This window comes from Camarhynchus parvulus, chromosome 18, assembly GCF_901933205.1.
Source record: "Camarhynchus parvulus chromosome 18, STF_HiC, whole genome shotgun sequence".
Taxonomy (NCBI): Eukaryota; Metazoa; Chordata; class Aves; order Passeriformes; family Thraupidae; genus Camarhynchus; species Camarhynchus parvulus.
Genome location: NC_044588.1, coordinates 11,326,150 through 11,336,720, shown reverse-complemented (window position 1 = coordinate 11,336,720; position 10,571 = coordinate 11,326,150). Strand labels below are relative to the sequence as shown.

At 58.1% G+C, this 10,571-nt stretch overlaps 1 protein-coding gene across 2 annotated transcripts; it reads right to left on the bottom strand.

Annotated features, from left to right (window-relative positions):
- On the bottom strand, window positions 1-5,422 carry FADS6 (fatty acid desaturase 6). Of its 2 annotated transcripts, none has more exons than XM_030962163.1 (7): window positions 5,370-5,422; window positions 4,794-5,149; window positions 3,539-3,705; window positions 3,108-3,288; window positions 2,096-2,283; window positions 1,390-1,569; window positions 1-498 (listed from the first exon to the last, which is right to left on the bottom strand). In XM_030962163.1, the coding sequence occupies exons 2-7, from the start codon at window positions 5,140-5,142 to the stop codon at window positions 349-351; spliced, it is 1,215 nt and encodes a 404-aa protein (XP_030818023.1). In that variant the 5' UTR covers window positions 5,143-5,149; window positions 5,370-5,422; the 3' UTR covers window positions 1-348. The 2 variants fall into 2 exon arrangements, with proteins under 2 accessions (XP_030818023.1, XP_030818024.1); XM_030962164.1 differs by having other exon boundaries at window positions 4,794-5,146; window positions 5,370-5,393.
- Window positions 5,423-10,571: the final 5,149 nt, after the last annotated feature.

The following is a 10,571-nucleotide window of genomic DNA, read 5'->3' as shown; positions in this document are numbered from 1 at the left end:
TCTCACTTCTGGATGTCCTGGACGTGGCGCCGCATCCCCCTCGGATGGGGTGGTTTCCTCTCCCCAGGAGTGAAAGCAGAGTGGATAAAAGCAGAGTGGATAAAAGTTTCCTCTCCCCAGAGCCCTGGCTGGGGACAACTGTGGAGAGCCCCGATTTTTCTGTCCCTGGTGTTGCACCAGGCTCTCCCCCTGCCATGGCTCTGTGCACCATTTTCTAGCCAAAAGCAGGACTCCAGGGGGGGATGTTTCCTACACGGTGACTTCACGGAGGTGTTGGTCCTGCTAAAACCACCCCTCTGAATGTCCCTGCAGGAAACAGCCCCCCGAGTGCTGCAGCCCCCAGGGTCCTCACTGGATGCCCACCAGCTCCGTTATGGGGGGAGCATGGACCATCAGCTCCTCGTATCTCTGCAGGAAGAGCCGGAGCCTGGAGCTGTAGGTGTCCTCGTTGTAGGGCAGCTTCTTCTGCTTCAGGTACTGGGAGACGATGGGTTTGATCTGCAAAGGCAAAGGACACGTCACTGCTGTGCAGGGTGCCCTGTGTTTGTACAAGGTGCCTGAAACGTGCCCAGAAAACCCATCCCACATGGCCAAAGTGGGCTGGAGCAGGCAGCACCAGCTATAGTACCCTTGCTGTGAATATTAAGAGGAAGGTGGTTTCCAGTCGCAGCATCACAGGGAGTTCACCCTGGCAAAACGCCTTTGGAGGGCTCCAAATTAGGAGAGATGCCCTAATGATGCTTCTAATGAGAGCCAGCCGTGAATGCTCATCGTTCACACCCATCATTATTGGCTCACACAGCCAGCTCGTTGATGGCACTGGGAGGCTGCCACAGGCTTAACTACCTCCTTCCCTGTGCCACCTCTTTGGGGGAGGAAGGTCCTGCCAGCCCCCTGAGCTCAAGCAAAGGACCCTGAAAACAGGGGCACAGCATTGCTGTGGTGATCCTGTGCTGAAGGGCAGTGTATGGACCTGCCTTGGGATCCCCTCCAGCCAGGGCAGTGCTCAGAGCCCACGTTTTGAACACACCCCACACCTCAGAGCAGCAAGTAGGGGCATGAGCAGAGTGATAGGAGGTTTGCCTGGATGTTGTCTGAACCAAAAACTGCACTGTGCAATGTTGGGGATGCTTTCCCAATGGAATCACTGGGAGGATCCTGGACTGCTGGAAGGCTCCTGCAGGCTGGAATTGGGACAGGAGAAGGAGCAGGGAGCAGAAACCCAGGAGAAACAGGAATGGGATGGCAGGAGAGGGCTTAGGGACTGTTGCAAAGCAGTTTCCAACATGAGAAGGAGCAGCACAGACAGGTCTGGCAGTGGGGCAGGAGGGGGTGGGAAGATTTCTTGTCCCCACGTCACCTCCCAGTCACCCTGTGGAGTCATCTCACCTTCAGGCACATGTTGTCAGAGAGGCTGGGGAAGAGGTGATGCTCCACGTGGCAGCTGATGAGCGAGTGGCCGAAGGACCAGTCCAGGAGGGGGTTGCGGGGCAGGTTGAGGACACCCAGGCTCATGAGGTGGATCCGCTTGGGTTTGCGGTCGGCCGCGAACATGGGGAGGCCAATGTGCTGTGGGAGAGGCAGGGTGGGCACCCTGTGGCACCTCCCCAGTCCCATCCCAGCAGAGCCAATGGCAGCTCTGCCTGTGTGTGGGCACGAGGAGCCACATTTTGGGGTCTCTGTGTCAGCCCAAGAGCTGGGTTTGTCCCTAAAGTCACCCAGTGTGTTTGTCCATGGAGCCACCAGGGAGCTCCCAGGCTCTGCTCCCCCAACACATCCACACTTAGAGCCACCAGCCTCTCCCCACCCCAGGGCCTGTAACACCACCTGAAACACATCAGCCCTCCCAGCCACTGCAGAGAACATCATCCTCATACCCTGTGCCTCATCTGCCCTGATATTTTCCACAGGCCACCACTTTCCACCCAGCACCACCAGCCTGATCCTCCTGGTGACAACGTCAGCACAAGGGAGGTGACAACTGAATACACATGCCTTAAGGTGACACAAGCTCCAGCTAGCATCATCAGGGCACTGCGTGGTGGCTTGCCTGACTCCAGCACTGTTGGGATACCTTGGAGCTTCAGGTCTCTACCTGGAATATGTTGACATGGATGTAGGGATGGGCCAGGAGGGAGCGGGTGACCAGCATGCAGAGCAGGGCGGACCACAGCGACTGGAAGCCTGAGACGTGGAGCAGGAGCCAGTAATGGCAGTAAAACCCCAGAAACATGCAGCAGAGGGTCCGGAGAGCTGCCTTCCACTCCACATTCCTCAGTAAATCTGCACAAGGAGAGGACGCAGCGCATGGGAGAGGTGTTGATGTTTCCCCACCATGACTGCTACTCCAGCAGTCAGGCTGTGCCAATAGCCCCACAGCCCAGCCCATGAACTCACTTTCCCCATCCTCCAGGTTGGCCCAAACCCTACAAAACTGCTGGGGTGTGGGTCTGAGAGACTCCCCAGAGCAGCAAATCCAGCTGTGCAGCATCACTCAGGGGATTTGGACGCACCTTCGTTTCTTACACTTTGCCAAGTCATTGGCTGTGCATTTGGCACTGCCCAGAGCTGGGTCATGCAGCCTGGGGAGCTTTGCTTCCCCAGCCTCTTGCTGCTTTCTGGGCTCTTCTCCCTGATTGTTTTCTGGCACCATTATTTCCCTGAAGCCACCACCTTTCCTGCCCAAGCTCTCTGTGTCTGGCCCCTGCATTGCCCCAAACCTCCACCCCACACACGGCCACCAAACACCTCATGTGATGCTCTGGTCAACCTGAGTGTGAGACTGAACCCCATTATGGCCACCGATCTGAGTTAAAGGAGAATGGATTTGGGGTGCTGCAGGCTCATGATGGCTTTTGCCAGGGATTTCAACATCCAGCCCAGGAAAAGGTGAAGTGTTTTCTCAGCATCAGCAGAAAGTAGATGCAGAAGATGTGGTCCCCAGAGCAAGTGCAGCATCTCCTGCCCTTCCTGCAATGTCCCACCAGGGACAGGTGTAGTTATTGTGATGCCTTCAAACAAAGCAGAACTCTTGGGTGGGGTGAGACCTGGGCAGTCACGAGCTTCCCACACCCAGCACCCTGTCCCAAGGCACGTGGGACACGTACCAAGTGCAACCAGCGGGGTTAGGATGGGCACAGCGAGAGGAGCGATGAACATGTAAACGTAGCGGTTCAGGAAAGGAAGTTTCCACGTGCTGGAGTCCCCCAGGCCAATGACGTTGGTGTAGCCGTGGTGGATCTTCACATGGTTGTAGGTGGCCTGCTCCACTGTGAAAGCTGAGCAGAGCTGGGAGGGAAGAGAGAGAAGTTGCAAGGGCTGGGCAGTGCCTGGCTTGGGCTTGTGTGGGAAGAATCTGGGGGGATGCTCTGGAACCATAATGAAGCACCATGGGGAAATGCTCTGCATCCCACAGACCCCAAACCAGTCTGGAAATGAACTTTTAAAAGTTAAGCACTAGAACCCTTTCCCAGCATTCCAGACATTTCCCACCACCACAAGGTGCTGATAGGGTGTTTTTGGGGGCTGCCCCACTCACCTCAATGAAGAAGATAGCCCACACTTTGCTCCAGGACTTGGACTCAGTCAAGGCATTGTGGCTGGCCAGGTGGCTGCCCTTGACGGTCAGGGTGTGATGCACCACGCCAAGGGTGAGGACGCCCGCCAGGAAAGGGATGGCCTGGGCTGACCGCAGGCACAGGAACCCTGTGGAGAAACCAGCCGGGCAGGAGCTGGGCCATGCTCATGTCCTGCAGCCCTCTGAGCCAGGCTGGAGGTGTTGCTACACCCAAACACGCCAGCCACGGCCCTAAACCTGTTCTTCAGCTGTAGTTACAGGTACTTAAACCACGCAAGTCAGAGTTTGCCTCCTCATCATCCTCATGACTGGATCAGCCACACTCACCCTTGTGCTGAAGATTTGGCCCCTTCCAGCCTCGATGGCAAGGAGTGCTGCAGGTGCCTGATCCTGCCCCACAGCTCTGGGATGTGGGATTCCACTGGTGCCATTACTCTGCCAGGATCTCAGCATCCCCAGGAGTTCAACAGCAAGAGAAGGTCCCAGATTTCCAGCCATGCCACCAGAGACCCACGTTCAACTGCTTTCCCTTGCACCCACACAGCCAGGGCCGTTGCCACCAAGACCACCATGTCCCATGGTAGGACACATCACCCACTGTCCTGCCCTGTGTACATCTGCCTGGGCACCATCCCCTCAGCCCAGGCTGCACCCCGGGTACCACTGTCCCTCAGCCCAGGCTGTGCCCCAGAGATCACTGTCCCCTCAGCCCAGGCTGTGTCCCAGAGATCACTGTCCCTCAGCCCAGGCTGTGCCCCAGAGATCACTGTCCCTCAGCCCAGGCTGCACCCCAGAGATCACTGTCCCTCAGCCCAGGCTGTGCCCCAGAGATCACTGTCCCCTCAGCCCAGGCTGCACCCCGGGTACCACTGTCCCTCAGCCCAGGCTGTGCCCCAGAGATCACTGTCCCTCAGCCCAGGCTGTACCCCAGAGATGTCGTCCCTCAGCCCGGCTGACCCTGGGGTCAGAGCTGCACCCCGAACGTTCACCGGGGTGCACTGGGTACCACTGTCCCTCAGCCCAGGCTGTGCCCCGGGTGTCATCGACACCTGCTGTGGGGTCAGAGTGCACCAAGTCACGGGGTGAAGACGAGCTATTGTGGCTTTGTTACAACCTCAGTAGGTGCCGACAGGCTCCCAGCACAAAGCAGTCATGAGGAGGCAGTGGGACCCCTGGGGACCCCCCGGCCATGGTTTGGGGGGCTGCGCCAGGTTACCTGCAGGGAGCAGGAGGAAGCTGCAGGCAAGGATGCTGATGTCTATGCCGTGCCGTTCCCACCAGCTGCTGCTCTTCACCACCTTCTGCACCAGCTCCGAAAGCTCGGTCATCAGGGCTTCCTCGGGCTGCCGTGCTCGCTGTGGGGCTGCCCCGGGGGTCACATCCCCATCACCCAGTGCTGGCCCCGGCTCCCAGCCCTCTGCCATCACGTCTGTCCTGCTGCCACCAGGCGCTGTCGTGCCCCGGAGCGAGGGCTCCCCCATCCCCGGGAGCGGGGGGACAGCGCTGACCTCTCCGTTAACCTGCCGTCCCCCCGGCCTCAGCGGGTCCCCATCCTGCAGCGGCATCTCCCTGCTGAGCAGAGGCCACGCAGGTGTCACCCCCAGGGGACCGAGCCCGGCACCCCGCGCCACCGCGGACGGGCTTGCGGCTCCTGCGGCTGCCGAAGGACACGGGAAGGGCAGGGATGGGAGAAAATAAACAATCCAAGGAGAACGCAGCCAGCGGAGACGGCCGGAGAGCCGCCCAGCCTCCCAGCACAGGGACAGCACAGCCACCAGAGCCCCCTACTCACGGCAGCCCCGGCCCGGCGGCTCTCCCGGCGCTGCCGCGCTCCGGCGGAGCCGCCCCGATCGGGAGGAGGAGGAGGAGGAGGAGGAGCAGGGCAGGGCTGCGAGGAGGGCGGGTGCAGATGAGCGGAGCCGATAATCCGCCCCCGTGGCCCATGTAGGGGAGCGGCCGGGACAGCGGGGCCGTGCGGGGGGCGCAGGGAAGCGACGGCGGCAGAGGAGGGAAGGAGTGGAAAAAAGATGGAGAGGCGATGGAAATGTTGGAGGCGAAGGAGCCAAGCGCCAGGAACAGCCCTGAGAAACCCAAGCGGAGCACTGAGGACAGGGATAGGGTTTCGCTTTTGCCAGGGAGAGGGAGCAAGCGTTGCATGTCCCACGTGGGAGCTGTTTTGGGGAGCAAATCGGCCTTTTCCTCAGCGAGGAGCAGGCTGCAGGAAGGAGCGGCTGCTGTGCCCGCCTGCCCAAACTGCTGCTGCCGCGGAGCCTCCAGCACCTCCGCTCTGCCGGGGGCACCCCCCAGGGGCCAGGCCACCCCAAATCTCCCTCGCAGCTCTGGCACCCAGCTCTGACCCCCGCAGGGTCTCTCTTCTCTTCTGACCTGATTCTGTATGAATTTCTCCCATTTTCCGTCACTGCCTCCTGACTCATCACCCAGACATTGGCATCCAAAAGGTTTGGGGATGCCCCTGCACAGACCCGGACCTCGAAAGCCCTATTTCTTTATGAAGGAAAGCTAAAATCACATTGTTCCTTGCTGTGGCACTGGATTTCTTCTTGCTTTGTTGTTTCTCCTTGCCAAACCTCAAATCAGCTCGACTGATCCACCAAAACCCTAACGAACGTTGACATTCATCAAATCCGTATAGATTTGCAACAAATAAGGCTGGTTTGCTGCACCCATCCTTGGATATCACAGCCCCAAACTGGCATGGGCTCAGCACCACCAGTAGCATCACATCACTGCTGTGATTTGCAGGGAAGCAAACCTCACACCCAAGTTACACCAAGCCCCAAGGAACTGTCATTATCCTCTGGAAAAAAAATTAATAACAATTAAAAAAAATCCAAGTGCTGCAAAAGGGGTGGAGCTGCAAGCGCATCACAGACTTGCTGAGGTTTCATTTCCAGTGTAAGAGCGTGCATTAGGAAAGACCATTTCTAGAGCCAGGGGCACTGAGGAATTGGGTGGTGTGTGAAGCCCAGCCAGTGATTCACTCTGATGGGCAGAATGGCTTCTGCCACCTGCCCACAGCTGGGAGAGCACCCATGGGTGCTGCCAGGCCAGGGGAGGCAGGTGCATCGGGTGGGGCTGCTCCTGAGAGACACAGACCTGCACTGCCACGCCTGGGATGTCACCACAAGGGACAGCAGCAGGAGGGTGACAGCCCTGCTCCGAGGGTGCCGCTTGGCAGGGGCCAGGGTGAGTTGTGCTGGAACTGCCATTGCACAGCGGGGCAGAACTGGTTATGTGGGGGCAGCTGAGGAGGAGCAGGGGGTGGGGATCACCCACACATCCAAGACCAACTTGATCCATGAGAATCCCACTGCAGCTGGCACAGGGAGAGGCAGGTGCATGGCATCACTCAGTTCTGTGGTGCCACTAGGACCAGAGACCACCTGGGAGAGGAGAACAAATCATGGGCTGAAACCTACACGGGAGAGGCTGAAATTTGATTTCTGAGGAAAAGTGCTGAACTCAAAGAGGTACAGCCGAGATGGGAGTCACAATGCTGACAACAGACCAGACACTGTAAGAAGAGCCTGCAGAGCCATAAGGGCAGTCAGCAGGTTCAGGATGGTAGCCCTAAATCTGCTGCCTTACAGAGCTCCATTTCCAAAAGAAACTTTTAAACCTCTGATTTCCCACCACACACAGGCCAAGTCACACAATTCCCCTGACCCAGCTGAATCCTAGGGATCAAAGCAAACGCTGACCTGGCCCTTGCACTGTGGACACAAACACCTCCAATTTAGCAGGGAAAACATGTGTAAGACTCAGAAATCCTTCAGCACACAGCAGGGCAGCTGGAGCGGATCAACGTAATCCCTGAAGCAGCGAGCCAGGGCCAGCAGCTGCTGTCCCCCTGCAGTGGCTGTGCCTTGCCCTGGGCACCACGAGGGTCCCACAGGCAGCTCCCACTGCTTCCCCAGGCATCTGCCATCCCGAGGGAGCCACGGGAATCAGACCCTGCCACTGTCCCCATCTGACCCACCTCTGTCCCTAGAACTGAGCCAAGCCCCCAGAAAGGCCAAATCTGTCTCCCAGCAAGCTCCTCCCGTGTTCCTGCTCCCCAAAGAGGAGAAAATGGGCCATTTTAGCCTGGCACAAGGACACACATGTTGAGACATCAGAACCCAGCAGCTGCAAGTGCTCCCTTGCTGAGCCCTCCCAGGGTCCCCCCAGCCCGTGGCACAGCACCTGCTGCAGTCCCAGGAGTGCAGCTTCCAGCCCAAATCCAGGAGTCTGGAAAGGCTGCACTATTTGCATCCCAGGGTTGTGGTGAGGAGGTTGAGCTCCCTCAGCAGCCCTTCCCTCCCTACAGCCCACCTTGCACACCCTCCTCCTCCTCCCTGGGGGAGGAAGGCTCAGGCTGCAGGCGGTGGCAGTGGAACACCACCAGATCCCCTGGTTGCCTCAGCCAGACACTCCCAAAACCACCACCTCCCCTTCCCCTCCATCCATCCATCCATCCGTCCATCTGTAGAGATTCACTTTTATAATACCTGGTTTTGGGCAGCACTTCCTCCCACCTCTTTCAGACCAAACGCTTTTGGGTAATTAACTTAATCAGGGATTAATTACCACCATCCCCTGCCCAGCAGGGAGACCTTAAGCACCGTCTTTTGGGGTTTGGCAGAGCTGTGGGGTCCTCAAGGAGGAGAAATTCTCCGGCTTCATCAGCTCGCTCCGCCCCTTTCCCTGCTCCCAGCGGCCGAGCGCGGAGCTCCATCTGCAGGCGCAGCTCTGCCTCCATCACCCCGAAAGCAGCTCCCCCCCAGATTCGGGCCCTGGCACACGGGTGTTTGGCACACCCCGGGGCCCACAGCCGAGCAGCTCCCACAGCTCTGCCCAGGTATGAGTTTAGCTCCGGTCCTCGCTCACCCATCCAAGGTGATGCCCCAAGACCAGCTGGGCACCCCAGACTTTCCCTCCTGTGGAATGAGGAAAGAGAGAAGGGCGAGCTCAGGACCACGGGGCAGGCACCAGAGGGAGTCACAGCTCTGTGCAGCGCCTGCTCCGCCTGTACCGTGGCCAAAGTGCTGGAGATTGAGCTGGTGGGCTCCCAAGGGACACTTAGTCCTGAGCTCCTGGGCTTCCAAAACGTGAGACCCAGCCTGATTTGTGTGCCAGGGAAAGAAGCTCAGTGGACACCAGAGCTGGCACAGCCACCAAGCCCTCACCCATGGGATGCAAAGTCTCCTTCCAGGGACCCAAACCTTGGATGCTGGGGGGACAAAGCCGCTGAGCCCCATCCCATGGGTTGCTAAGCCCTCTCCTTGGGATCAAGACCTTGGGTGCAGCCGCAGCCTCTCTGAGAGCTCCGGTGGTGCCAGGCTGGGACGGAGCTGGCGGGGGCTGAGATGCCAGATCTGTCAAGGGCTGTTTGCCAGTCCACATCCTCCCAGCCCTGTGAGCCTTGGCAAGGTCATGCTTTTAACCTTAAATAAATACACTTTCCAGGATATCTCGCTGTTTGCACGGCCCAAATGGCCACTTCAGGCCCCAGAACACTTCCCCCTCGTGCTGAGCAGCTCCGGGAAGAGGCTGGATCCCGTCTGGCTAATCTGGCCGATCTGTTTGCATGGCACGGGCCGGACGGCGGCGAGACGGGGCGGGCAGAGCCCTGGTCATGCACCGGCTGCGGGGGAGGCTTTGTGGACAATGCTTGGTCTTATCCAGGCTCTGTGCTGGTCTTATCCAGGCTCTGTGTTGGCCCAGTGCTGCCCTGCACTGCCCCGACACCTCCGCATGGAAGTGGCTGAATGGCAAAACCCCACAAAGGACAAACAGAAAGGGGTTGGAGGCTCCACACCCTCAGTGTCATTCTCACCATCTTTTTCATTGCTGCTATATTTTTCTCATCCATTTGACCCTAAGATGGGTGCTGGAGGGGTGGTAGGTGGGGAATTGCTCTGGCAAACCTCAGTGATGTTCACCCAGGGTGAGAACACCTGGGATTTACCTGCCAGGAGCAGCCAGGTATGGGGACATCAACCTAACTCCTCACTCTGGCAAGCTTTGGGGGCTACATGGCATTGTAGAGCTTGAATCCTCCTGGCTCTGGGGTTGGGACAATGTTCCTCTGGGTCCTGGCTAGGCCAGAGTGCTGCTGTGCTGCAGGGATAGACCATGAATAACCCTGCAAATGCAGAGTGTGGACAGACCCTTGGGACGACCTGACAGAGTGGGAGATTCTTCCCTGCGTGGAGTTAAACACAGGCCTGGTATCAGCTGCGCCACGTATCCAAACACAACTACCTCCCCTCTTCCTTTTCTAGTAGCCACCTGCAAATACAAGAATCCCAAAGCTCAGGGATAAGCTTACCCTTGGGAAGTAATTTCTTTGCTTCCCAAGGCTGCATGAGACTCACAGCAGTGGCTGGTGAAGGGAGGTTTATTCAAAGCACGTGGAAACCAAACCCAGCACAAAGTCCTGCCCTGAGCCCTTGGACATCGCAGCCCAGGGCTCAAAGCCACAGCACCAAACCCCACCTTTCCCCATGAGCACCCCCAAAGCCCCTGGGGACTCACTGCTTATCCACCACCAGCATATCCTGATACCATACCTAGGCTGTGTTTTCAGTTTTATCCCTGCTTTATTCACTGTAGTTTTATTCACAAGTGCTTTATTCACTGTATCAGCAGTGAATAAAGCAGTTGTCATCCATCCCTGCTCCAGCTCAGCTTAAAATCCAAAGCCTGGCTGGAGGTGTCAACTAATCACAGACTTCCTCCACTTAGCAGCTCAGGGCCAAGGTAATCACTGGTTTGGATGCCTCTGCTCTTGCCCCGACCGAAACTGCTTGCCCCCACCCCTGTGTCCCTGGCGTCACCGCCTGGCCGGGTGTTACCCAACGCAGGTGCACGGTGGAGATGCCATGGGCTCTGTCCTCTGCTGCCATAATGCTGAGCCTGCCACCAACAGTGTCACCAAGGGATGGTTGAGTCTTCTCTCCTGCCAGCCTGGCAGGTCTTCTGTAATGTT

Coding starts and splice junctions, on each gene's coding strand:
- FADS6 (XM_030962163.1), bottom strand. CDS start 5,142: ATGCCGCTGCAGGATGGGGACCCGCTGAGGCCGGGGGGACGGCAGGTT. Junction 3,706..4,793: donor CTTCCTCCTGCTCCCTGCAG/GTAACCTGGCGC, acceptor GTTTCTCCACAG/GGTTCCTGTGCCTGCGGTCA. Junction 2,284..3,107: donor AACCCCGCTGGTTGCACTTG/GTACGTGTCCCA, acceptor CTCCTTGTGCAG/ATTTACTGAGGAATGTGGAG.